At 52.7% G+C, this 22,022-nt stretch overlaps 9 protein-coding genes across 9 annotated transcripts; 4 read left to right on the top strand and 5 right to left on the bottom strand.

Moving 5' to 3' along the window:
• Nucleotides 1-1,365: 1,365 nt before the first annotated feature.
• Nucleotides 1,366-2,197, bottom strand: BGZ61DRAFT_454539 (uncharacterized protein). The gene has a single exon (XM_046246243.1). It carries the CDS (start codon nucleotides 1,856-1,858, stop codon nucleotides 1,448-1,450), a length of 411 nt encoding a protein of 136 aa, XP_046102871.1. The 5' UTR covers nucleotides 1,859-2,197; the 3' UTR covers nucleotides 1,366-1,447.
• A 1,092-nt stretch (nucleotides 2,198-3,289) lies between these two features.
• Nucleotides 3,290-4,452, top strand: BGZ61DRAFT_355588 (uncharacterized protein; the record flags this gene model as incomplete). The annotated part of the gene is made up of 3 exons (XM_046240714.1): nucleotides 3,290-3,413; nucleotides 3,476-3,495; nucleotides 3,544-4,452. 3 exons carry the CDS (start codon nucleotides 3,290-3,292, stop codon nucleotides 4,450-4,452), a joined length of 1,053 nt encoding a protein of 350 aa, XP_046102870.1.
• Nucleotides 4,433-6,863, bottom strand: BGZ61DRAFT_423074 (Sodium:solute symporter family-domain-containing protein). Its single transcript, XM_046243551.1, has 3 exons — nucleotides 6,615-6,863; nucleotides 4,905-6,568; nucleotides 4,433-4,856 (listed from the first exon to the last, which is right to left on the bottom strand). Exons 1-3 carry the CDS (start codon nucleotides 6,688-6,690, stop codon nucleotides 4,557-4,559), a joined length of 2,040 nt encoding a protein of 679 aa, XP_046102869.1. The 5' UTR covers nucleotides 6,691-6,863; the 3' UTR covers nucleotides 4,433-4,556.
• Nucleotides 6,864-8,407: 1,544 nt separating this feature from the next.
• BGZ61DRAFT_479583 (uncharacterized protein) lies at nucleotides 8,408-9,550 on the bottom strand (the record flags this gene model as incomplete). The annotated part of the gene is made up of 2 exons (XM_046249115.1): nucleotides 8,408-9,321; nucleotides 9,397-9,550. The coding sequence occupies 2 exons, from the start codon at nucleotides 9,548-9,550 to the stop codon at nucleotides 8,408-8,410; spliced, it is 1,068 nt and encodes a 355-aa protein (XP_046102868.1).
• A 455-nt stretch (nucleotides 9,551-10,005) lies between these two features.
• BGZ61DRAFT_423069 (uncharacterized protein) lies at nucleotides 10,006-11,271 on the top strand. The gene has a single exon (XM_046243550.1). It carries the CDS (start codon nucleotides 10,039-10,041, stop codon nucleotides 11,035-11,037), a length of 999 nt encoding a protein of 332 aa, XP_046102867.1. The 5' UTR covers nucleotides 10,006-10,038; the 3' UTR covers nucleotides 11,038-11,271.
• A 758-nt stretch (nucleotides 11,272-12,029) lies between these two features.
• Nucleotides 12,030-13,175, bottom strand: BGZ61DRAFT_355346 (uncharacterized protein; the record flags this gene model as incomplete). The annotated part of the gene is made up of 1 exon (XM_046240699.1): nucleotides 12,030-13,175. The coding sequence occupies one exon, from the start codon at nucleotides 13,173-13,175 to the stop codon at nucleotides 12,030-12,032; it is 1,146 nt and encodes a 381-aa protein (XP_046102866.1).
• Nucleotides 13,176-14,034: 859 nt separating this feature from the next.
• BGZ61DRAFT_423067 (RmlC-like cupin domain-containing protein) lies at nucleotides 14,035-14,394 on the top strand (the record flags this gene model as incomplete). The annotated part of the gene is made up of 1 exon (XM_046243549.1): nucleotides 14,035-14,394. One exon carries the CDS (start codon nucleotides 14,035-14,037, stop codon nucleotides 14,392-14,394), a length of 360 nt encoding a protein of 119 aa, XP_046102865.1.
• Nucleotides 14,395-14,577: 183 nt separating this feature from the next.
• On the bottom strand, nucleotides 14,578-16,798 carry BGZ61DRAFT_589634 (fungal-specific transcription factor domain-containing protein). Its single transcript, XM_046256588.1, has 2 exons — nucleotides 16,655-16,798; nucleotides 14,578-16,585 (listed from the first exon to the last, which is right to left on the bottom strand). The coding sequence occupies exons 1-2, from the start codon at nucleotides 16,763-16,765 to the stop codon at nucleotides 14,636-14,638; spliced, it is 2,061 nt and encodes a 686-aa protein (XP_046102864.1). The 5' UTR covers nucleotides 16,766-16,798; the 3' UTR covers nucleotides 14,578-14,635.
• Nucleotides 16,799-18,759: 1,961 nt separating this feature from the next.
• On the top strand, nucleotides 18,760-21,047 carry BGZ61DRAFT_393190 (uncharacterized protein; the record flags this gene model as incomplete). Its single annotated transcript, XM_046242865.1, has 3 exons — nucleotides 18,760-18,813; nucleotides 18,954-19,996; nucleotides 20,059-21,047. 3 exons carry the CDS (start codon nucleotides 18,760-18,762, stop codon nucleotides 20,993-20,995), a joined length of 2,034 nt encoding a protein of 677 aa, XP_046102863.1. The 3' UTR covers nucleotides 20,996-21,047.
• Nucleotides 21,048-22,022: the final 975 nt, after the last annotated feature.

Genomic DNA, 22,022 nt, shown 5'->3' with positions numbered 1-22,022 from the left:
ATTTTCGTATGTTTACCACCCAAAACGGTGCCAAGAAATTGATGGACGCAAGGATAAGATGGGAGATGACTGAGGGTGGATAACGAGAGGTGAAACCGCCAAAGTAAAGGCCCGTATTTGTTGAGATGAAAGAACTCAATTAAAATCACCAACCATTTCTCTCTGACACTGCGTCAACCATCTATTTCTCTCGTCTCCCTTGTGACGTATGCGCTTGACGAGTCCGTCATTGCCTGCCGTTTGATAAAATTGGCCAACATCTATCCCGTCTCTCTCACCCCTTGCTCTTTGTGCCAGAAATTGGCATGTTTGATCAGCATGGCGATCATGAAATCGCCATGCGCGTCGGGGGTTATTCCGCGGATCTGCATCGTCCAACTAACACCAGCCCTTTTGTTGCGCATGCGAGACATGAACCAATTGAACAGGGTACAGCTGAAAAAACGATAGATCTGTTCCCCCTTTGCGCGATGTGGCCGGGAGCGCCCCATATCTAAGACTTGTGGGGGAGCTGGCGTAGCCAATTGATTTGAACCTGCCCTTTATTACTCCCTGGAGGCTTGCCAACCGATATACAACTACAGTCGTCTATGCATGCTCTTATATCCTCATTTCAGGTCCAATAAAAATAGTAGACGAGGCGGTTGCAAGAGCAAGTGTAGCGGTGACGCCTACCCAGCCACTCCCGAAGCGAAGTATGAGACATTGATGCGGACAGCGTCCCGCTTCTGCATGTTGGCCCCATTTTGCAAAATCAGAGCCGCCGTAATTATGTTTCTGCGCTTTGGTTCGCTCCGGGTTAAGTTAGAGCGACCCAAACTGCTGTCTCTAAGCTGGCTCCAGCCGAGTATCTGAGGAAGTGATCGCCAAAATGTCCATGATGACTGTAGCCAAGCCGGCCTTATTATACGGCCTGCAGCCGGCTGACTCCTTTGCCCAAGTAAGTTAGTTACGAATTCTTTGTTTCATTCAAGATGCGCTCCGGCAGTAGGATGGTTGGTTACATTGGATATTCCCTTGCTGTAATGTGTTCAGTGTGGGAGTATTTGCATTCCAGTCCCCGCCAACTGTAGATCTTTCCTCTCAGAGTGCGACATGTTGTCCTGCTGCCTACCATCTTGCGAAGCAAGAGGACCAGTGCTCCCTTGAACCGGGACCCGCTATTTAGCCCATTCTTTCAGAGACCTTTGTTAAACACGTTTTGTAGCCAATACTTGCGTACCTTGAGCATCTTTGCTATCTAGAATGGCACCGAGAACGCACCGAGACAGTAGTGTCGCCAGATCGGCAACAATCAGGACGTCACTGGAGTTGAACAAGTATAAAGGAACATGAATTCCTTCCCCAAGAACTAACTCTCTTCATCACACTCACACTTGCAATCACAACCATCATCACAACCACAACTCACTCTCAACACTCACACTCTTCACTTCACTCCCGTCTTTCAAACAACCCAACCTTCAAAATGAAGTTCATCTCTGTCGCCCTTCCTCTCCTGGCCGCCGTTGCCATGGCCGCACCTGCTATCCAGGAGACCAAAAACGCAGTCGTTGCTCGTGACGAGGTCCTCCTCTTCGACAGGCTCGTTGCCGACATCAGCAAGCGCAACGATGAGCTTGTCGAGCGCGAGCAGAGCGACCTGATCGTCAAGCTTGGCGGCACCGTCGTCAACGGACTCCTCAAAGGAGTCACCGGTCTTGTCGACGGCCTTGTCAAGGGCCTCGGTGGATCCCCCGACGGTCTTCTCGGTGCCCTCACTGGTTCTCTTCGGCCCCTTGCCAACAAGCGTGATGAGGCGGATGCTGCTGAGGGCAAGTGAACATGACACAAACAAATAGAATCGCTCTAACAACATCTAGGCGGTGCTCTCGGCGCCATCAGCACCATGGTCGCTGCTCTTGCTGAGCAGATCCCCGAGCTGAAGAGTGCCAGCGCCAAGCTGACCGCGGCTGTCGAGGAGATCGAGGGTGTTGCCGCCACTCGTCTCGGCTCTGCTCAGTAAACAGCATTCGGAGCGAACGTACAGGTACAAGGACGGGAAGGGTATTTACTCTTCTTCAATTAATAGGAGGAGCTAGAAAATGGGCGATCTTCGATTCCATTGGTGTAATGTTGTTAGTCACCTAAGTGGTTAACTAAATAGTTATTCAGTAATTAAATTGACCTGGAATATGCTTCCCTGGCAGGATAACAATGCGTGCTTTATCATCAGCTAAACACTCCAGTCCCATTATCCTTTCATGACGAATAGCCATGATAAATCTTGTGAATCTGTGACTAATGTCATAATATTTTCTAATATGACTCGGACACTGCTTTTTTACATCAGGATGCACAAAGGGTACACCCGACCTAAGTTACTTGTACAATACACTGGTCTATACTAGGGCTTAGTTCATTACTATAAAGTTTCAGATCAAGATTAGGGTAAAGGGTTTTATTTCGCTGTATTTTATTTGTCTATTTTATTACCTTCATTTTCTTTTTTTTCCTTTTTATGCAAAATTATACCTCATATAAAGCATTGTTTAAGGTATTGGGAAGGGTACCGAGTTGGACTAGGAACAATAGTCTCTGAGTATACTATTAATCTTTAAATAGACTAGATATATAGCCTGTATTATTAATACTATTATTGTTTTTTTTTTATACTGTCAAGCGTCTAGTCCCCCCTCTGGGTATGTGTGTATTAGGGCACCCTAACCTCTTAATATAAGGCATCATACCATCCTACTATATTTAGTCAAGCTCTCACGGTAAAAGTATTCAGGTGCAAACTTCGTGTTTCCCACTGTGTTGTAAAAGCGTTAGTCTTGTTTCTCTGAGCCCCAACTTCTATGCCCCGTTGAATTTAGTGGTCAACCTTGGAGTTTCGAAATCAATAGGGGCAGCTGTTTTGCGCGCTCGCTTATCTGTTTGATCGAGGAGTGTTCACAGTGGTCGATCATACGAGTCAATGACCGCACTAGGCCTGCACTCGTCTATTATTAATGCGGATTGAGGACGTGCGGAGTTCCGAAATAGATCAGCACGCATGTTTCTAAATATCGCGAGGGCGGGTAGGTATGCTACTTTGGCCCATGTGCTCAGTGGGTCGGTGCATAACGTTATGACTTATGAATCAACACTGCAAAGATCTTACAAATCAATGCGGCAAAAATAAGCCAAATAAAATAAAAACAGGTTAACTACCATATTGAGAGTTATGTACTACGCAAACCTCAGTAAATTATATGGACTATTGCCCTTATCGTGGTCCCACATCATTTCCAATAGCATTCCGGCAATGTCTCAATCGATTCCCAAGACCACCAAGCAGTGGCGCGTTGTAGGCCATAACGGGTTTGATTCGCTCGAATATTCTGAGCAACCTATACCGGAACTTGGCGATAACCAAGTCTTGATCAAAAGTAAGTTCCCAGTTCTTCAACGGAAAAGCCGTCATCTGCAGCGTAGCTAATCGTGGTTCCAGTCCGAGGAGCCTCTATCAATGTACATCTCAGCCTCTATTCGTTCCCGCTTTCACTAAAGATAAATTAGTATCGCGACCTCATCATACCACACGGAAAGTACCCCTGGGCCCTCAAACCCAATGTCGTTCCTGGATCCGATGGAGCTGGAACCGTCCTGGCCGTCGGTAAACACGTTACTCGGTTCCAACCAGGCGACAACGTGGTCACAATAATCAACCCACAGCACATTGGAGGGTCTATGAATCCTCACTCCCTGAAATACGGACTTGGCGGCTCCGTTGATGGCACCCTGCGGTCTGTTGGCGCTTTCGACGAGCAGGGCCTCGTGGCGATGCCCAAGGGCTTGAGCTTCACCGAAGCCGCAACTCTTAGCTGCGCTGGATTGACTGCCTGGAATGCTCTTTTTGGGTTGGCTGGAAAAAGCCTTGCTGCGGGCCAATGGGTGCTCACTCAGGGAACTGGAGGAGTTAGCGTCTTCGCCATCCAGTTCGCCAAAGCCGTCGGCGCGAGGGTCATTGCCACGACAAGCTCCACCGAGAAAGGCAAGCTTCTAGAGAAACTAGGCGCTGACCATATTATCAACTATCGCGAGACCGCCGATTGGGGCCCCGTTGCCAAGAAGCTGACGGGGGGAGTTGGTGTTGACCTCGTGGTCGAGGTTGCTGGCACCTCGATGAAGCAGAGTATCGCCTGTCTCAAACTCGACGGCACCATCAGCATCATTGGCTCCGTCGGGGGCGAGGTCAAGGAACAGCCTGGTCTACTCGAGTGTTGGATTAATCTGTGCACAGCTCGTGGCGTGTGGGTTGGTAATCGGGTCCAGATGGAGGAGATGTGCCAAGCCATCCAGGCCAACCTGGACAAATTGCGTCCTGTGGTTGACCCTACAGTCTTTACTCTGGACCAGGTCAGGGAGGCCTATGAGTATCAGTGGTCGGGTAAGCACCAGGGGAAGGTATGCATCGAAATTTCTTAGATGCGGGCGTTCATGTAGTAATATATTACTACCAAAACATCAACTAAAAACGAGTGTGTCCATATACGACATTGGGTATCGACTATTTACTCCTTCAACCAATCTTATTCTCCCTTCTCTTCAACCTTCGGGGTGACCTGTCCACTTGCTGCAGACCCCTCTGCCTCGTGAACGGTTGTGCCACCGGTCTTGAAGGACCGAGAACCAGTCAAATCAAGATAGATGTACTTGGCAGTGCGCACGAGAGTCTTGCGGCCCTCGAAGACGGGGAACAGGCCGACGGCGATGAAGGAGCAGAAAATCCAGATGATTCCAACACTAACCCAACCAGTGAAGAAGGGCTTGGAAAATATGTAGGCGGTGCCGTACATGGGAAGAGGCCAAAGGACAAGGAAGGCAATGGTCTAAATAGATGTTAGCATTGGAGATGTGGTTTGTGTGTTTTGACTTACCATGACAATTGTCGTCGTCTTGCTAATTTTGCCAGCTCTGAGCAACTTCCTCTGCTCCTCGGCGTGTGCGGTTACCGCCTCGGCGTTGTCATCGGAGGTGTTCTCCAAATCGACACCAGCTGCGGCGGCAAGATCGTGATCATCGCCCTTGCGGATATCCATCATGCTCTTCCAGTCGTAGTTTTGGGGGCCCAGGGCGTAGGTCAGGATGGGGATAAAAACGATGGGCGAGAGTAAAGCAACAACATTGCCCGCAAGCATAGCATCGTTGGATCCGGTGCAGGCGACGTTGAGGGAGCCGCACTCCTTCTTGGCGGTGACCAGCCACGCAATAAGAGCGACGATGAGGCCCAAGATGGGCGACAGACTGGCAGCCCACTTGTTTTGCTTGGTCCACGTCAATGTCAAGGTGGCCGGCAGGACGGCGGAGGAAATAATGCATCCCATCATCAGATACAGGTATCCCATGGAAATGCCGGCGTACCACAGACCCACGGAGAAGCTGGAGATGAAGAGGGCGTACGCGCAGACGATGCAGTGGGAAATGTAAATGAGCTGCTTGCCCGGCGCGTCGGGCTTGATGTACGTGCGGTAGAAGTCGTAGGTGAAGATGGACGACACGGCAATCAGCTCGGCCGACGTGGCGCTGGTGACGGCCATGAAGATGATGAGGAGCGTCGCCACGGCACCGCCCTTGCCGAGGAGAGCGACAGCGGCGTAGGGCAGCACGAGACCGGCGCTGACGGCCTCGTCGGGCATGCGATCGGGGTACGTCGGGAAGAGAGGGTTGTCCTCGAGAGACAGAGCAGCCAGTCCCATGGTGGTAGCGGTCAACCAGGGGATGGCGAACCAAGACAGGCCGCCGATCAGATAGCCGGGCAGCGCGTGCACCGGCGACGCGGCAATGGCCTTGTTGTAGTAGCCATTGTCGAGGAAGACGGTGCCGAAGTTGCCGACGATGTTGATGACGAAGAAGATGGCGCCTTCCTTGGACCGCATCGTCAGGTAGCTGCCGTGCGCATTGCCGGAGACGGGGTGGCGCTCCGACGCGGCGACGAGGGCATCGTAGACGGCCGCCGGAGAGCCGAGGGTGTCGGACGTCGCATACGTGGTCAGCGAAAAGATGATGATGATGATGAGCAGGATAAACGTGTGTGCCCAGTCCGTCAGGAAGGTGGCCTTGAGCCCGCCGACGAGCGTGTACATGACGACGCCCAGCGGGAGCAAGTAGATGGCGGCGATGGTGTGCATGCCGGTCAAGGCCGAGACGGTGGCCGAGCCGCCGACGATGAGCATCAGCGAGACGAGGATATTGGTCACCAGGCCAAACACCATAAACACAACATGCGCCACGGTGCCGTAGCGCGCCCGGATGACTTCGAGGAAGGTGTGGGCGTTGGGCGCGCGGCGCTTGAGCTCAATGGCGAGCGTCGCGAACAGCAGGATCTGGACGGTGGCGCCCGACGCATACCAGAACGGCCCGCTGACGCCGTAGCGATAGCACACGCCGGAGGATTGCAATAGAGTCGCGGCCCAGGTCCACGAAGAGACGACGGCCGAGCCGACGAGGCCCGACTTGACGGTGCGGCCGGCCGTGGTGAAGTGCTCCGACGTCTGCAGCTCCGAGTTGTAGCGGCGCAGGATGAAGGTGACCAGGATCATGGCTGCGGGGTGTTAGCGAGGAAACAGAATGGGTCGCAATTGGCCTACCAAAGGCAAAGGCAAAGCCAAGGCCCAGCACGATGCCGTAGCCGTAGCTCTGGTCCAATGCGACTGTGGCCCCCATGGTGGATAGACGGTTGTGGCGGGATTGCCAATGCGCGCGAGTGGGCGTGTAAGTGCGGTTCGTTGGTGATGGAGATGGAGATGGTGGATGCGATGATGGGCCAAGTGGGACTGAGGAGCACAGAGCAACAGCCAAGGTCGCCCCCGGATCTTGGCGGAGCTTAAGTATAAAATTGTTTCTGTGCTGTAGAGTAGCAATTGAAATTTTTCACAAAGGATCGTCGCATGCGTCGTGATAAGCCGTGGTGCCGTCTGCGTCTGCCATTCCATTACACACAAGCCGGCGCCGCCTTATCACAGCGCTGCCCCGCCGCGCCGAACCATGACACCGAAGTTTCTTGTTGCACCGTCCGACCGCAGAGATAACGGAGTCCCCAATGGCGTGTGAGCGTTCTAGCATTGCCCTGCAGGGCCCTAGCTACGTGGGACATAGCTCCATCCACTCCTTAGCTGTGGGACATGGTTCCCTCCCTCCACGCCTTATTAGGCCACGCCTTATTAGGCTACGTGGGACTCGCTGGCCGCCGGCGCAATCCCCGCCGGGCGATGCTTGCGTGTAACCTCATTGGCGGCGCGCGTCGCACTGGCGCTGGGGAATCGTGGGGAAGTGCCGGCGCGCGGGCGATTACTACGTAGCTTGGTAGTAGAAGTCCCCCCGCCGGGCTTGCGACCGCGGAGATAAAGGCCCCGCGAACGATGGGGTCGCCGTCGCGCTGGTTGTATAATACTGACTTGTCCGGATATGCGCCGCCGGTTGATTGACAACAGGTTTTTTTTTCTGCGTTGCAAAATGACTAACAAGCTTGAGGTAATCAATCCAATCCAGCTCGTCTCTATCATGGCCCAGCCCTTCGCGTTACACATCTCCAGCTCGCTGATCGGCTGGGCTGCCACACCCACAGTGGCTTTTCGCATCCAGGCCTCCAGATGTGGGGGGGATGAGAAGTTCCCTCGACACAATCATCGCCGGCCGTCGCCTTCAAATTCGCCGTCGATAAGACGAAGCTGAATCCATTACCACATGAGAAGAAGACGTGGAAGCTGAACACCCGCAGCCCGTGGCGTCTTTAGTTTGCCCAAGCTCGATTGAAGCTTATCTCGAGCTACGTTCATTCCTCACCGAGGCGATACACGACCGACGCCTGCGTTTCCAGCGACCACCACTTTCATCGCCAACAAACAACAGGAAGAAATGGCAAAAAGAACATACAACAGTGAGGATTCCCCGGTCGTCACCGACCCGAGTACTAATTCACCGCTTCTCAGCTTGACTAAGGGAGAGCGGACGGGATCCCGTATTTTCTAAGAGCTATGGTCGTATGTACCAGAAGCCTCGCCAACACAGGTTGTAAGCGCGGGGAGATTTGGCTGGTGGGAGCCGTCGTACCGATGCCGCTCTCACCTGGTCGCAGTTGTGGAAATCACACCGCTTGTCGGCGACCTGCATCCCTGTCCCTACGATTGCAACCCTGTTTTCCGGCGTCATTTTCGTACAAGTTCTGGAATTTGCTGCACCTCATGGCTCAGAGTTGAGTCTGAAAGATTGCTTGAATTTGATGCGGCTTGAAATGACAAACAATGCGGCTCAATGAAGTGGGGTTGGCTGTTCGTCCCGTCCCGTCTTTTGCCACCATCTAATCTGGGAGGCGAAATCCAAAACCATCTCTTCAGACGACATTGACTTGAAGCAGTAATTTGTCTCATTCTTTATATCGCTCTCACGTCGAAAACTGCATCATCTCTTCCCCTCTCAGCATCCTCCAATGATTACTGGACTTTATCAACTCATCACACCCATCTACAGTCCACCCCCATTTCCGCAAGAACTCAGGCGTGGCCTCCCAGTTTTCTGGATTGTGCGGTTCTCCCCACAGGACGAGCCCTTTTCGGTTTGCCGTCATTCCATCGTCAAGGCCTTTGCTTGGTACCAAGTGGCTAGAACCTTGAGGCTCCACTGTTGATTTTCGGTTTGAAAACAATAATTTCTGGAGTACATCGCCAACAACGTCCTCCATAAAGTCCAGGTGGTCGAATCGGTCCTCTTGCGCTATCAGATTATCTCGTATCTTGGGGAAAGGGATAAAATCAATCCACGTAGCGTGCGGTTTCTGCGTTTGCAGTGCCGTCGGAATGAGATGCCGAGGGATGTTGGACCCTGTTGGTACGATTATGGTTTGGCACGGTAGCGTCTTCATAATGTCCACCACGTGGCTCCGGTCAGGGCTCTGGATGATATGTGTAGTGACTCGCGAAAGAGCAGCCTTGTTCGTGAAGAATCCCCTAAACACGTTGTAATTGACCAGGTGCAACAAATGATCCGCAAGAGGTGGCGGCGGCGGCCACAAGCACGGTTCTGTCCCAACCGAGACGGAAAGTACTTGCAGCTGTCGGCCATATACCTCGACCTCATCCTCTCCTAGTGTCTGGAGTGTCACGTCAAGCCTTGAAGTGAAGCAGCTGTTGTTGACCTTGCTGGCTCTGATTCTGATGCTATTGTCCACGCAACGGGTCACTGAGTCTGGTAACGAAGCAGCTGATGGAGTATTTTCAACTTCATCAAGTCTCCAACGATCAGTTTCGTATGGACGCTGCCGTTTTTTGGAACCAGGGCCAGAGTTCTTCATGCGGGCCCCTGTCAACGAGTCAGCAAGCTGGTGTGCTATAAGAAACCCCAAACAAAGTGTCCCTCTTCGCCAATCAGACTTACTGTGCGTCCTTTGATACACCCGATTCTGGAGTCTCTTCCGTGATTTCTCGTCGGGATTCGTTGTATCCGCAACCCCGGCATCCGTTGTATCGGCAGCGTCGGCATCCGTTGCTGGAGCATGCAGACATGTTGAATCGGACATAGGGAGCGGCATGGCAGGATAAATCCGTCAAGGGCGGCACAAAGGGTGAACTTTCAAGCCGAGAAGGGAGACGTCGAATGACGCTTTGTCAAGATGCCAAAGATTGCCTCGTAGGAACAGAACGTGTGCAGTTGCTAGTCAGAAAGAGGCGAAATTGTCAGGTTAAATGGGCACCTCGCTATTTTCGTCATTGTGGAGTGATCAGTCGCCTAGATCGAACTAACCCCGAATTGGTAAAAATGTCAGGCCAAGCACGAAGCGTCGCCTCTCGTTACTCCGTTATGGCCGACAACCTCCGGTAAGGCGGGAGTTTACCAGACCCACTGCGATCTGTGTGCTGAGAAGGGGTCAAGTGAAGAACATGGCAGCATTGAATGGGCGGAACATCCAGTATAAAATGGAAAGCTTCCTCTCTCTTCATTGCCTTTTTATTCTCATCAGCACAGCACACCTCTTCTTCGTTCGTACCTTGATCAACTCGGAATTTCCAATCAATTACAATGTCTCGCTACGCCGCCGCCCATGCAAACCCTCAGGGTCCTGGCGATTCTCGTCCTACAGCTCTCCAAATTGTCAGCGACAACGACATGGAAGGCAAACTGGTTGGGAAAGCGGCCGTCGTTACTGGAGTTTCGTCCGGCCTCGGTATTGAGACATCCCGAGCACTCGCAGCGACCGGTGCAAGGCTCATCCTTACCGCCAGGGACTTGGCCAAGGCAAAGACTGCCCTGGCTGGTATATGGCAAGAGGACAAGATGGAACTTGTCGAGATGGACCAGAATTCGCTTGAGAGCGTTCGAGTCGCCGCAAAGATCATACTGGCCAAGACGGACAAGGTCAACATCCTCGTCAACAACGCTGGAATCATGGCTGTCCCCGATCTTCAGCTGAGCAAAGATGGCTACGAGTCTCAATTCGCCGTGAATCACCTTTCTCATTTCCTCCTCTTCGAATTGCTGAAGCCAGCGCTGCTCAAAGCGACTACACCCGACTTCCATTCCCGGGTTGTCGTAGTCTCCGCCGCAGCTCATCGAATCAGCCCTATCGGCGACTCGGACGATTACAATTTCCAAAGGTCAACATATGTGCCTTGGATGGCCTACGCGCGCTCGAAGACGGCCAACATCTACATGGCCAACCAGATCGAGCGCGACTACGGTCGTCTGGGGCTCCACGCAACAAGTCTCCATCCCGGGGTCATTGGCACTGGCCTAGTCAAGTACATCCCCGCAGAGGTGGTGGAAAAGATGAGTCTAGATTTAGGCCCCGTGATCAAATCTACGGAGCAAGGAGCTGCGACTACGATTTGGGCTGCGATTGGCAACGAGTGGGAAGGTCGCGGGGGTGTTTACCTCAACGATTGCGCTGAGGCGGAGCGTGGTGAAGATGACGGTGTGCCTGCCAAAGGATCATATGTGAGCCACACTTACAATGCCAAGGAAGAGGCTAGACTGTGGAAGGACTCCTTGAGGATGGTTGGATTGCCGGAGGAGAGCTGAGGAGCTCCGGGCATGGGGTTATTGAGTTGAACAGCTGTTAGCAAGGGAAATCTCTACATCATGATTATAAATGAGCGCGGCCGTATCATATTGTATGTGGCTCAAATCACGTCATGAGATGCTGATTCAAGATTGATTATATTGTAGAATGAAGAAAGACCGATGTTGTTGAATTGAGGGCATTTGTAGACTGTGGGAGGGTTAGGTTTCACCAGATCTACATCGACAGTGTAGGGTAGCGAGAGGTCGAGTGAGAATTTAGCCCATCCTAGCATTATCTGGTATTATGACACTTGAAAAGAGTATTGCTATTCGCACCCGGTACAAGCTTCTTTATTAAAGCGCCGCTGGGCTAAGATGCCTACCTACTATATGTGTAACGTAGTCAAATGTCTGGGTAGTGAATGCTTGCTATCCTTGTTAAATTATACCTGATAAAAAAGATTTTTAATAATACCGTGAAAGACTAATTTGAGAATTAGTCTTGAAAAGGATATTTTCTTACCTGCTCTTTTAGGATTAAGATGGTCATTACGTGTCCAAATAGTCATAGGTAGGTATGTGCGAATAGCAAAACCCTGTCATACCCTGAGCTACATCATTCAATGCTGACGTCTATCCTGGGGTTGATTAACAAATACATAGTATTCCTAATAAAGTAATGCAGTAGAGGACTAGTCAATCTGTGTCCAGAACTTGTGGAGCGTCTCTACTTTTGGAGCAGGCAGCTAGCATATCCTCGAGAAGACGGTCGGCGGACATTTATTTATGATGCAAAGCTGAATGTTGGTATTGATACTAAACAGATTTTTACTCCGTCCATATCCATTTCGCTTCGCGAGGAGTAGAATGACGACGGGCCAAGGATCGTCCCAATGCTCCACAGACACCTATCCGCACAGTCTGTCGGGATTCAGAGGTATGATGAAGGTACAAAAGAAATAGACTCCACCGCTAAAGGGAATTCGTAACTACTTATTCACGTCGCATCATTACCACGGGTACTTTCTCACTTCATCCTCCTCCTCCAGCTTCAACCCGTTCTCAACTTGCTTCTCGTGCTCCTTGTCGAGGTAGTCAAGCAGGACATTGCCGTACTTCTCCTTGCCCTTGTAAACAGAGACCGGCCCATCCCAGCTGCGGACAGCACTCGCCAGTCTACCCGGCACGTAGTCCTCCTGGGCCATCTCGGTGACAGGCAGGAAGTACGTGCGAACCGTGAAGCAGACGGCGCCGGTCTTGGGCAGTCTGCGGAGGGATTGTCTCTCAGAGCGGAACCAGTGGTTTTCGACGGGCTTGTCCCGTTGGGCAGTGCTCCAGCTGACGGTCTCGCCATCCTCGCTGCCGATACTCCAGCTCCAGGACAAAGAGTCATCTACTTGGATGAAGTAGTTGTTGCGGGTGAAGAAGGTGTCGCACTTGAGGCGCTTGAAAAACTTGAGCATGCCAGTCTCCAACTTCTCCTTGTAATGAGGCACGTCGCCCGAGTAGTGAATGTCCGACAACGTCATGCCGTACTTGTCCGACAACCTCCAGAAGCCTGCCAAGAGAATAGCACCGGCGAGCAAGTAGTATTGTCCATCTGGTCGCTCAATCATCAGAGCCAAGTCATCCTGCACAAGGCGGGCACAGATTGCCATGGGGTCCTCGGCGAGCGGAGACTCGACGATGTTGAAAGACTCTCCAGACCAGATGTTGTCAATGCCAACCGCAGTCCTCTTGAACAATGTAGGGTATCGACCGGGGAGGTAATCGACCAACTCTTGGAGAAGCTCCATGGCTGCGGGATAAGCGTCCGGGTGGGTGTCGACACATTTACGGCCTCGGTCTGCGATTCGGGCCTTCTTCTCGGCGTGGTACTTGGGGAACTGATTGTCGAGCTCAATCCACTGCTCGGGCTGGATAGATCGAAGGCCCATGGTGACATTGTACTTGGGTCCGTATCGGAACGCGCGATAAGGCATCGGCTTGGTCGTCTCGATCGACCAGTTGGGGAACGGTGTCGGGACCGGAGTTTTGAACGCCTCCGGCTGCTTGCTCGCGGGATAAGGGACGTTGACCTTTTTCGTCTTTGAGTTCCCAGTGATGCGTCGCAGAAAGCTGCTGGGTAGACGCAGGTAGTACAAGACGCCGGACATGATGATCAGCACCATGGCGGGCACAACGACGCCCACGTGTGGGACCGAGGCTACGAAGAAGTCCATCATGAGCCAGTCAGAGGTAGAGGAATGGAGTAGAATGTTATCAAATGGCAGAAGCCGTATGAGTTGGAATCAATGATGGCAACCTGAGAAAGAACCGGCTTGTTTCATTTGGTTAAGCGATTCAAATCTTGTGGCTAAGGCGGTAGTTATTAATCACGACATTTGCCAATCGACGATTGGTTTCTTCTTAATCGTCCGGCCAAGCCCGCGCTGCATCTGGAGCAATCTACCTCGCTCGACACCTTCCCTATCTCCCTTGCCACATCCGGCTTATGCTCCTCTCGGACAAGATAGACGATTGGCAAGTCCCGATTGGTCCCATCCCTCAATACATGCCGCATCTCGCGAGGTCGTTTTACCCCGCAGTTTCTCGCGATACGGACCGGCAACCATCTCCAAGATAGGGAACGCAACGCGATAAGTGACGCTGCGGGGGGGTCACGATCATCGCGCCGCTAACCGTCGGTAGTTGGCGGCGACAGGCGGGCTAGGCTCGTCTCGGAAATCCGATGAGGGCCGGGAACCTTGTCGGAAATGGGAATCGAAATGCGATGCTAAGCTGACGTGCGGGATAGCGATTAGATTCTCGATTGGATTGTGTCCAAGTTGTCACAGTAAGCCTCGGGTAAGACTTCCTGCTTACAGGTCCAAGGGATGAGTATATGAGAGTGAATGTCGCCACGATTCATACCAAGTTCTCATCATCCAATCTCAAACTCTTTACCATCATCCATCTCAAGGTTTACTCCAATACTCACCATTTTCCACCAAAAACAACCACCAAACCTACACAATGGCCACCGCTATGAAGTACCACCCCAAGGCCCAGGCCGACTTCCAGATCCCTCTCCTCGCTGGCGACAACGCCTTCCTCGGCGACGTCTTCTCCAGCGACAAGACCAACCCCGAGAAGCCCATCTCGGCCGGCCTCTTCCGCCTCAAGAAGGGCGAGCCCCTGACCTACACCTACAAGTACGACGAGATGAAGATCATCCTCGAGGGCGACTACACCATCTCCGACGAGACTGGCCAGAGCGTTACCGCCACCAAGGGCGATGTCTTTTACTTCCCCGCCGGCGCCACCATTACCTTCACCACTACCGACTACGGCCTGGCGTTCTACGTCGGCCAGCGAAAGGAGAGCGACTTCTAAATGTTATGACCTATGCATCTGGGGATAAGGGATGGGAATAGATGGATAATTCAATCAATGGAAATGGTTCAGGAATCGGGCATATACTAGCTTTCCGAGATAGCAATACAAAAAAATTGCTAATACGTCATTGTTCGCTTCATCGTGAGATTAAAAAGTCGCGAAAAAGGCCAATTGTCAAATGTAGTGTTCATGAAGATTCAATTTGACAACGCTAAAACAATTCTTTTCAACCAGGGCGTCATCCAAACATGGTACGCAAATTATTGTCTTCCATTACGTCAACCCAGTGAACTGTGGTTGATCCCGGCATTTCGCTATCATACGCGTCCCAAACCGCTTGAATAAGCGTTTTGGCCATGATGATGGGCTTCGGCGGTAGGCTATTTTCCAACATGCTGAGCCGGCCCGTGATGAAATGCCGTGCGTTGCTAATATCGAGTGACATTCGTGATATCAAGGCCGGCCCCATTGCTGTCATCTGGGAGGCGTCGATTGGCTCAATATCGAGAGGGCTGCTGCCATCGTCGTAACTAGGCTGGAATGGCACCTCCATTGATTCCATGTCTAGATTCCACCCAAGATCAAGGGTGTCCATGGAAGCCTTGGTGTCGTATCGGAGTCCTGTGCTCGCCGAAATATATAGTAGTGGCTGGATGGCACGGCTCCCGGACGATGGGGGAATGTGCTCCAGAACCCTGACCAGGCGAAGACTGAGAGGGATGATCCATTCCTCCCATGAAATCTGCCCGCCACTCGAAATAGCAGAGTTAATCGGCAGTCGTAGCGAGACCAAATCGGGGAACGTCTGGTAAAGCTGTAGCAACGATGCCAGCTGGTAGGCTTCGGCAATCTTGGCCAGGTGAAGATAGGGTGTTAGGTGGTCGCCGGTGTCATTCGTATTGAGTATCGACGGGAACTCGAGTCCAAGCAGTTGCTCCTCCAGGCTCTGCGCCTCTTGTATCTCCAGCAACGCAGTTTGGAAATCCCTCCCCGAGTGTCTCTGTTGCCTGATATTGTGGCGAAAGCTTCGGCATAGCCGCATCGACTGGGCGAAGAGGCGGGAGGTGGGTGTTGAAATACCGGTCCACGGGTGCGGGCTGCAGACGTCGATCATCTTCACCTGTTGTTCGGGTCCGGCCTTTCCCATGCTGGCTTGTGTCTGCATATTATCAATCCTGGTTGAGGGCTCGCCGTCGCTTACTACTGCAAGAAGCATCTCACAGTACGTCAAGCTCTTGTTGAAAAAGGTCAAGAGTTCGGCATCCTTCTCGTACAAAGCTGGCAGCCGTCTGTTCAACCGGTCCAGGAGCAATCTAGCCTCCCGGAAGAAGGGCAGGCCTAGCTGGGCCGCGTCTATCCAGCAGACAGTGGTGCCCAGGCAAAACAAGGAGAAAAGAAGACCAGTGGGGATGGTATCCAGGTGAACGCGGCCCCGGATTGCCTTGACCTCGGCTTGGATGGACTCGGTTGCGGTTTGCATGAATCTGACGGCGGGCAGCCGCATGTGCGGAAGCCGTGTGGACAAGAAGGCGGCCGACATGCTCTGGAGCGAGCTGAAGACGGAACGAGACTCGTGCCACAGCTCTGTGGCGAGTCGTCGATTGAGGTTTGCAGCCGAGTCGAAGCCCGACCAAGCGGGACAAACCTGTTCGAACCAGTTGCTTATGAGCAGCGACGAAGTGTCCGTGATGGAGGCTGGCACAAACGTGGGTCCCCCGGGAAACCGGTCCGAGGTTATGAGGCTGGATGTGGATACATCGTGCTCCGCGTCTCGGCAGAACCGCGAGGATGACGCTCTCCTTGAAGCGGGCCGTGGGACGGATGTCCGGCGCGCAGTCTTCTGGCGGGGGCTGACGGACTCTCCGGAGCCTCCCGAGACGGGGATAATGATGGCCTCGCTGTTCTCGTTGTCTGTTGCACTTGAAACTGACGCTAAGGTGTTATCGGGCGAGAAAGATTCACTATCACGGGGCCGCCGAGGAAGTGAGGCTGGCGCGCCCTGCTCCGTGATAAGAAACACACCCTCTGCGGGATTTTCATCGGGATTTGCATCGGGGCCTTCAACCGCTGCGTCCTTGGAGCCCGGCTGATGCTTGAAGGACCACTTGAACTCCCGCCAGTAGCCGCCGCACTTGATGCCCTTGCGCGTGCACCGGAGGCATTCGGGCCTCGTCTCGTCGCATTTTGTCTTGAGCAGAGTCAGCGGCGGTCACGGCGAGCGACCAAGCAGGAGCAGAGGAGAGGGCCATGGCCATACGTGTTTGGCCTTGCAGGTCAGACACCCCGCCCGCGATCGGGGGTTGGTGCCAGCCCGCGGCTTGAATGCAGTGAGGCTGTCGTCGACTTTGGAGTGTCGTTTGGCGACCATTATTGGGCCCTGGGACGGGACTTTGGGGCGGTGGGTGTGGGACTGGGAGGGCTAGATTTTTACGAGGCGGCGATGGCGGACAAGACGACGAAGACGAAATAGCGTGTATATTAATAGAGACGAGCAAAGAAGCCGTTTACAGAGCCGCGTTTGTCTGTCAATAGCTGGAGTTTGGGTGATGTTTACGCGTCGCAGGGAGCAAGCCATGGGAGGGCGCTTTATAACGACTCAGGGGACCCAGGACGAAGAGATCTCGGGCATCGGATGCGCTGGAAATGCGGGGAAACGCGCTGCACGGCGTGCAAAGTCCATTCCTGATCCAGCCGCCGTAGGGGGGTCAAAAGGTTTGGGTCGCACTGATAAGCGGCAGACGACTGGTTCGTGGATGCCAGCCCTCTGCTTCCCAGGGCGAGGGAAAGCAGCGCTAATGTCACTAACGAGACCTGGCGTCTTGGACCATGGGCCACGTGAGGGCCCCGAAATCACGAATCCCGGGCGACGAGAGACAGTTGGCGCTTGAGGGCGAGATATCGCCGAGACGCCGGCATGGATGAGGCTTGGATCCGTCGCGGATGGACGGTGGACGGGGTTTGTTGCCCGCGGCACCGTGTTTCCGGCGCCGTGTTTTGGGGCCGTGATTTGAAGCTAATTTCGGTTCTCTTGCAGCCGTTGAGGCTGTGGTTGCAGGTTGCAGGTTGCAGGTTGCACGCCGTCTACTAGACATACATAGTATGAACGAGGTGTGGATGTGGGTGTCGACGATAGCACCCTCACCCTCACTGAAACACGCGATACCAGATAGAAAACGTGGGAGCCTCCTCGCCACACACAACGAGATATCTGCCTACTCCGTACTGGCTGCAGGGTCAAGGAAGGAAAAGGCTTTTTCCATCTCACCGTCTCCTTATCGGAACCATCGGCAGGCATGTCGCTTGTCTAAAGCTGTGACCACCACCTTTGATGGTGCGAGGCGGTACGAAGCTGAGGGAGAGGAGCCGTTACTTGGGCAGGTTTATGTTTGTATTCCCGCGTGGACTGGCTGCTCCTCTCTAGCTCGCATCTCGAACAGACAGTCACAGAGGCCCTCTATGCTGGTGCTCCGAGACACCTAGAAGTCAGCAGACAAACCGGCTCGCCTACACAGCCATCAACACAGCCGTCAACGAGTCAACCATCATACGCGTGAGCCGGAGGATTGAGCCGGAGACAGGGTGGTACGTAGGTGCGGGGAAGAGCCAGCCAGCGACCTGAGCGCGACGGACCGGGGAAGGATTGCGTAGGTAGACTTGCCGAAGAATGGGGGAGATGTCGTTGGTTGTAACAGATATGATATCTTACAGAGCAGTACAGGACAATACAGCGTGCTATCCTGCTGGAAGCAAGGCCAGCAACGGCAACATGACAATCGAGGAGGTTGCAAAAGAACAAAGTGCTTCCCCAGATGCAAATCCCGGCCCCCCTCCGCCGTTTATATTCGAAACCTGCAGCGCACCCGCCGCGATCCAGCGTCATCAAGATACCGATACCGATACATTACATGGCGCAAGGCAATGTACGGGTACCCGATCGCAGCTCAGGGATTGTTTCCCCGGCCCCCCGCCCACTCTTTCAGACCGGCCGGGAACCCGGACCTGAAGCGGAATAGCTTCGCCCGTCACATCCTGGGCCATTCTGTGGGGAAGCGATAGCGGCCAGCCAGAGACAAGCCGGGCCAGTCACAAGCCAGGGGATTATCGTGGCCGTCGTCGACATTGGGCGAGACCGTGTCAACAACTGCAGAATTCCTTATCTCGCGCTGCTGCGGTCTCGCTGCTTCAACTCCCTTGCCCCCTCCCACAGCCCTGCTCTCTCCCCCTTATCTAGGAAGCCAGGGTTGGACAAACCCGGCCATTCGACGTTGGTATTTGCCTGGGCTCGTCCTCCCATCGCGCCCGTCTATCCGTCCTCTTCTCCTTTCGGAATTTGCCCATGACATCATTCGACGGTCCTGCAGAATGCCCCGCGGATCGCGATCTCGAAGTGGTTGTGCACGATGCAAGGGCCAGCACGTACGTACTGTAATTATCGCATCTTTGCTTTTGCACTTGATTATTAGATGAATATAGCATGTTGATTTTGCAATCAAGTGATTTTTTTGCTTTCTTCTTTTTGCTTTGTCGATAACACCTATCTCTAACAACATTTATAGATGAAATGCGATGAGCAACGGCCCTCTTGTGGACGCTGCCTCAGAGCCAAAAAGCCATGTCCAGGATATCAAAAAGTCATCAAATGGTCCCGAAAACACGAGTTTCACTCCGAAGATGAAACCACTCAACAAGAAACCCAACTTCTAAGTCCATCGAGGTCGTCAATACTTCCCACAGACCCCGGCACTCTACTATCCATCGCCGAGGATAGCCTCGAAGATGCGACCAACGACTTGATGTCGCATAACAGTCGAATCGGCGGCCCAAATTTCGATGTCTCGGACTGGCTTGGGGACTTGGCGACCTTTGCTTTCCCAAGTGCTGGGCCTCAACAAATACTGACCGTCGGAGGACAAAGTCATTCCCCGTCCATGCCGTGGCTCCCCCCAGAAACGAGCAATGAATTTGAAGAAGGCATTCAGCCAGAACCATCCGATGGAGAAATCAACCTCCTTCCTCTCGAAGAGAGTCCCAAATCATCGCAGGTTATGGAGCTCTCCCAAGATGACGAAGAAACCCTCGTGTCCCCTCTCGCCTCTTCAATAATGGCCAGCCTCACCGACTCCACGACTCTATTATCCGACTTTTACTTCCAAGAGACTGCCAGGAGTTTCTCAGTCTACGACGGAGGAATGAACCCCTTCCGATCATTAGTTGGTCGCCTCTGGAGCCAGTCTCGCGTCATCTACTGCGCAATGCAAAGCATGGCCGCAACAGGCCTGGAGAATCTTTATCCTTCTCTAGGGCCTATAGGAAAGGAATATCGGCGTGAAACTGTTGCCCTTCTGATGGGAAACGACGACTGCGATGAGACGTCGTTGTTGGCGCTCCTGATGATTGGAGCATCTTCCAGCTGGCACGATCCAACGGCCAGCGGCGTTTCCTTGTTCAACTCTTTCCAGAATCGCATGCAACGCGCAACGGCGAGGGCGTACTTTTTGGAGAATAGCAACAATTACCGGTTCTTCCACGAGTCCTTGATATACTGGCAGATGCTACTCTCATACGTCGTCGACGATTTTCGGATGGGATCCTATCAAATGTGGGCGGGTCCACTGTGAGTTGCATCTTATGCCTGCTATTCATCACTCACTAATAAAGTAGATTGGGACCGGTGCAACTTCCTTCTGGAACTATGCAGGCGCCCCATCCTTGGACTGGCGTGGGGCATGAAGTGCAAAAAGTCCTCTGCGACATTGGTCACCTCGTACGATCACAACGGCAACACGCTCGATTGCCAGTTACGATAACCCAGGGCCACATAGACCGACTACAAAACAGCATCATAAAGGCTTTTGAGCTCGAGGGCCGTCTCTTACAGCTAACGCTGCCCTCCGAAGATCAGATCATCAACCCGGCGGACGTCAACACCCCTGTCCAACATCTGGTCAACTTGGCCCAGATATACAGACTGGTCGGCCTTTTGCAGCTCTACCGCATATTTCCCGACATTCTTTGGCAACGACTGCAATCGCCAACTAGCGAGTTGAGCGCTGACATCCGGCCATTCTTCGAAAAGTTAGGTCATCACACGACCCCTTGGGACAACGAGCGAGGATACCTGCCACACAACCCGGCACGGCAGGATCTGGGCAGTTGGCTTACCATATTTGCCCTGAATATCTTGGAGATATTCCGTCACATCCCCGTTGAGTCTGGAACGCGCGCGTTCCAACCATTCTTGCTCGTCGCTTGCGGGAGTGAACTACGCGTGCCGCAATCCAAAACCCCCGAGGGCAGCATAGCTGCAGGGCTCAAGCCACAATGCGGTGAAAATCTCGACTTTGTGCCCGCGGTATCTCTAAAGGCCGTCGAGGTCTTGCGCGCCCGCGGTATGGTTTTAGGACGCCTGGAGCAGTTGGCTCATCTTCTCGCGCCAAAGCCGCATAGGCAGTGCATATCCGTCGTCAAGGAAATCTGGAAGAAGATGGATGCCCTGTCTGCTGTCATTCCTGGTGCAGAATGTTCAGAAGATGCTCAAGATTCGGTCTTTTGGATTGACATTATGATCGAGAACGGCTGGGAAACGATCATGGGATAAGATGTAACTAGGTTCGCGGGTGCACTGGTGTTTGGAGTTAAATCATTTGCCGTATATAGGTACAAGACGTCATGGCCTCTTTTCGTTCACTCCCAGGCACCAATTCGTATCGCAATCATCATCATCGTCATCGTCAACATTGGTTCGGTGTCGCATGCATCCAGTGTGGCGCTGGTTATCTTCGGCCCGCCAAAGAAATGAGAAGTTCTGCCCCCGGCCGCTGCACGCAGCATTGAATAATTCTTGATCGAGTCACTTGGACGAAATATTTTGCTCAAGCTTGGTGGAGAGGACCAGCTGGGAACCTGATTTTTCAAGGTGGTATAATTTGGGTATTATGCCAAGTAAACTAGGTAATGGGGCCATCATTGTGAAAACGACAAACGCTTCAAGTCGAGAGCACGCTGGAAAAGATACAGGGCTCTAGAATTAATCACCCCCTGAAACGTCACATTAAGCACCCAGGGTAATCGCCTGAATAAGGCTTAATACAGTATGTAGAGTATTAGGCTATCAAGAATACCTGTCAAGCAAGCTGAAAAGCTTGATATTTGGTCATCGTGGCAGCATTGGGTAACAAATGCTTGAATTGTGGATAAAACTGTGTTTTTTGACCTTGTGCCGGCAACTTGCTCACCTTGAGGGAGCAGACAGAAGTTAGATTAGAATACCTGTCAAGAATGTTCACAATCAACCATCTTGTAGTAACCAGGTCCAAGTCTGTTGTAGTTTCAGTGTGTTTGTCTTGAACTCCACATTCCACTGTACTCTGTAGAAATCGGGCAAGGAATCAACTTCACTCTGGTCTTCTTGTCTTGAAGTTTATGATCGACCGATCCCATGGCTGTGATCTGGGCCTGTTGCGCGTGATATGGTTACCGCGTATTTGTGAGAAGGATTCGCACATCGCAAAAGCATGGTCCTGATTCTGGTGGATATCAAATAGGGGCTGATTGGTTTGCGTTTATGGTTGCTACCCCATATGTCATAGTCTACGAATTTCCTCTCTCATAGCGACGAAACCAAC

The sequence above is a fragment of the Ilyonectria robusta genome (assembly GCF_021365365.1).
Source record: "Ilyonectria robusta strain PMI_751 chromosome Unknown BGZ61scaffold_13, whole genome shotgun sequence".
In the NCBI taxonomy this organism is placed as follows: domain Eukaryota; kingdom Fungi; phylum Ascomycota; class Sordariomycetes; order Hypocreales; family Nectriaceae; genus Ilyonectria; species Ilyonectria robusta.
The sequence above is the reverse complement of the archived record's forward strand: the minus strand, read 5'-3'. Positions and strand labels throughout refer to the sequence as shown.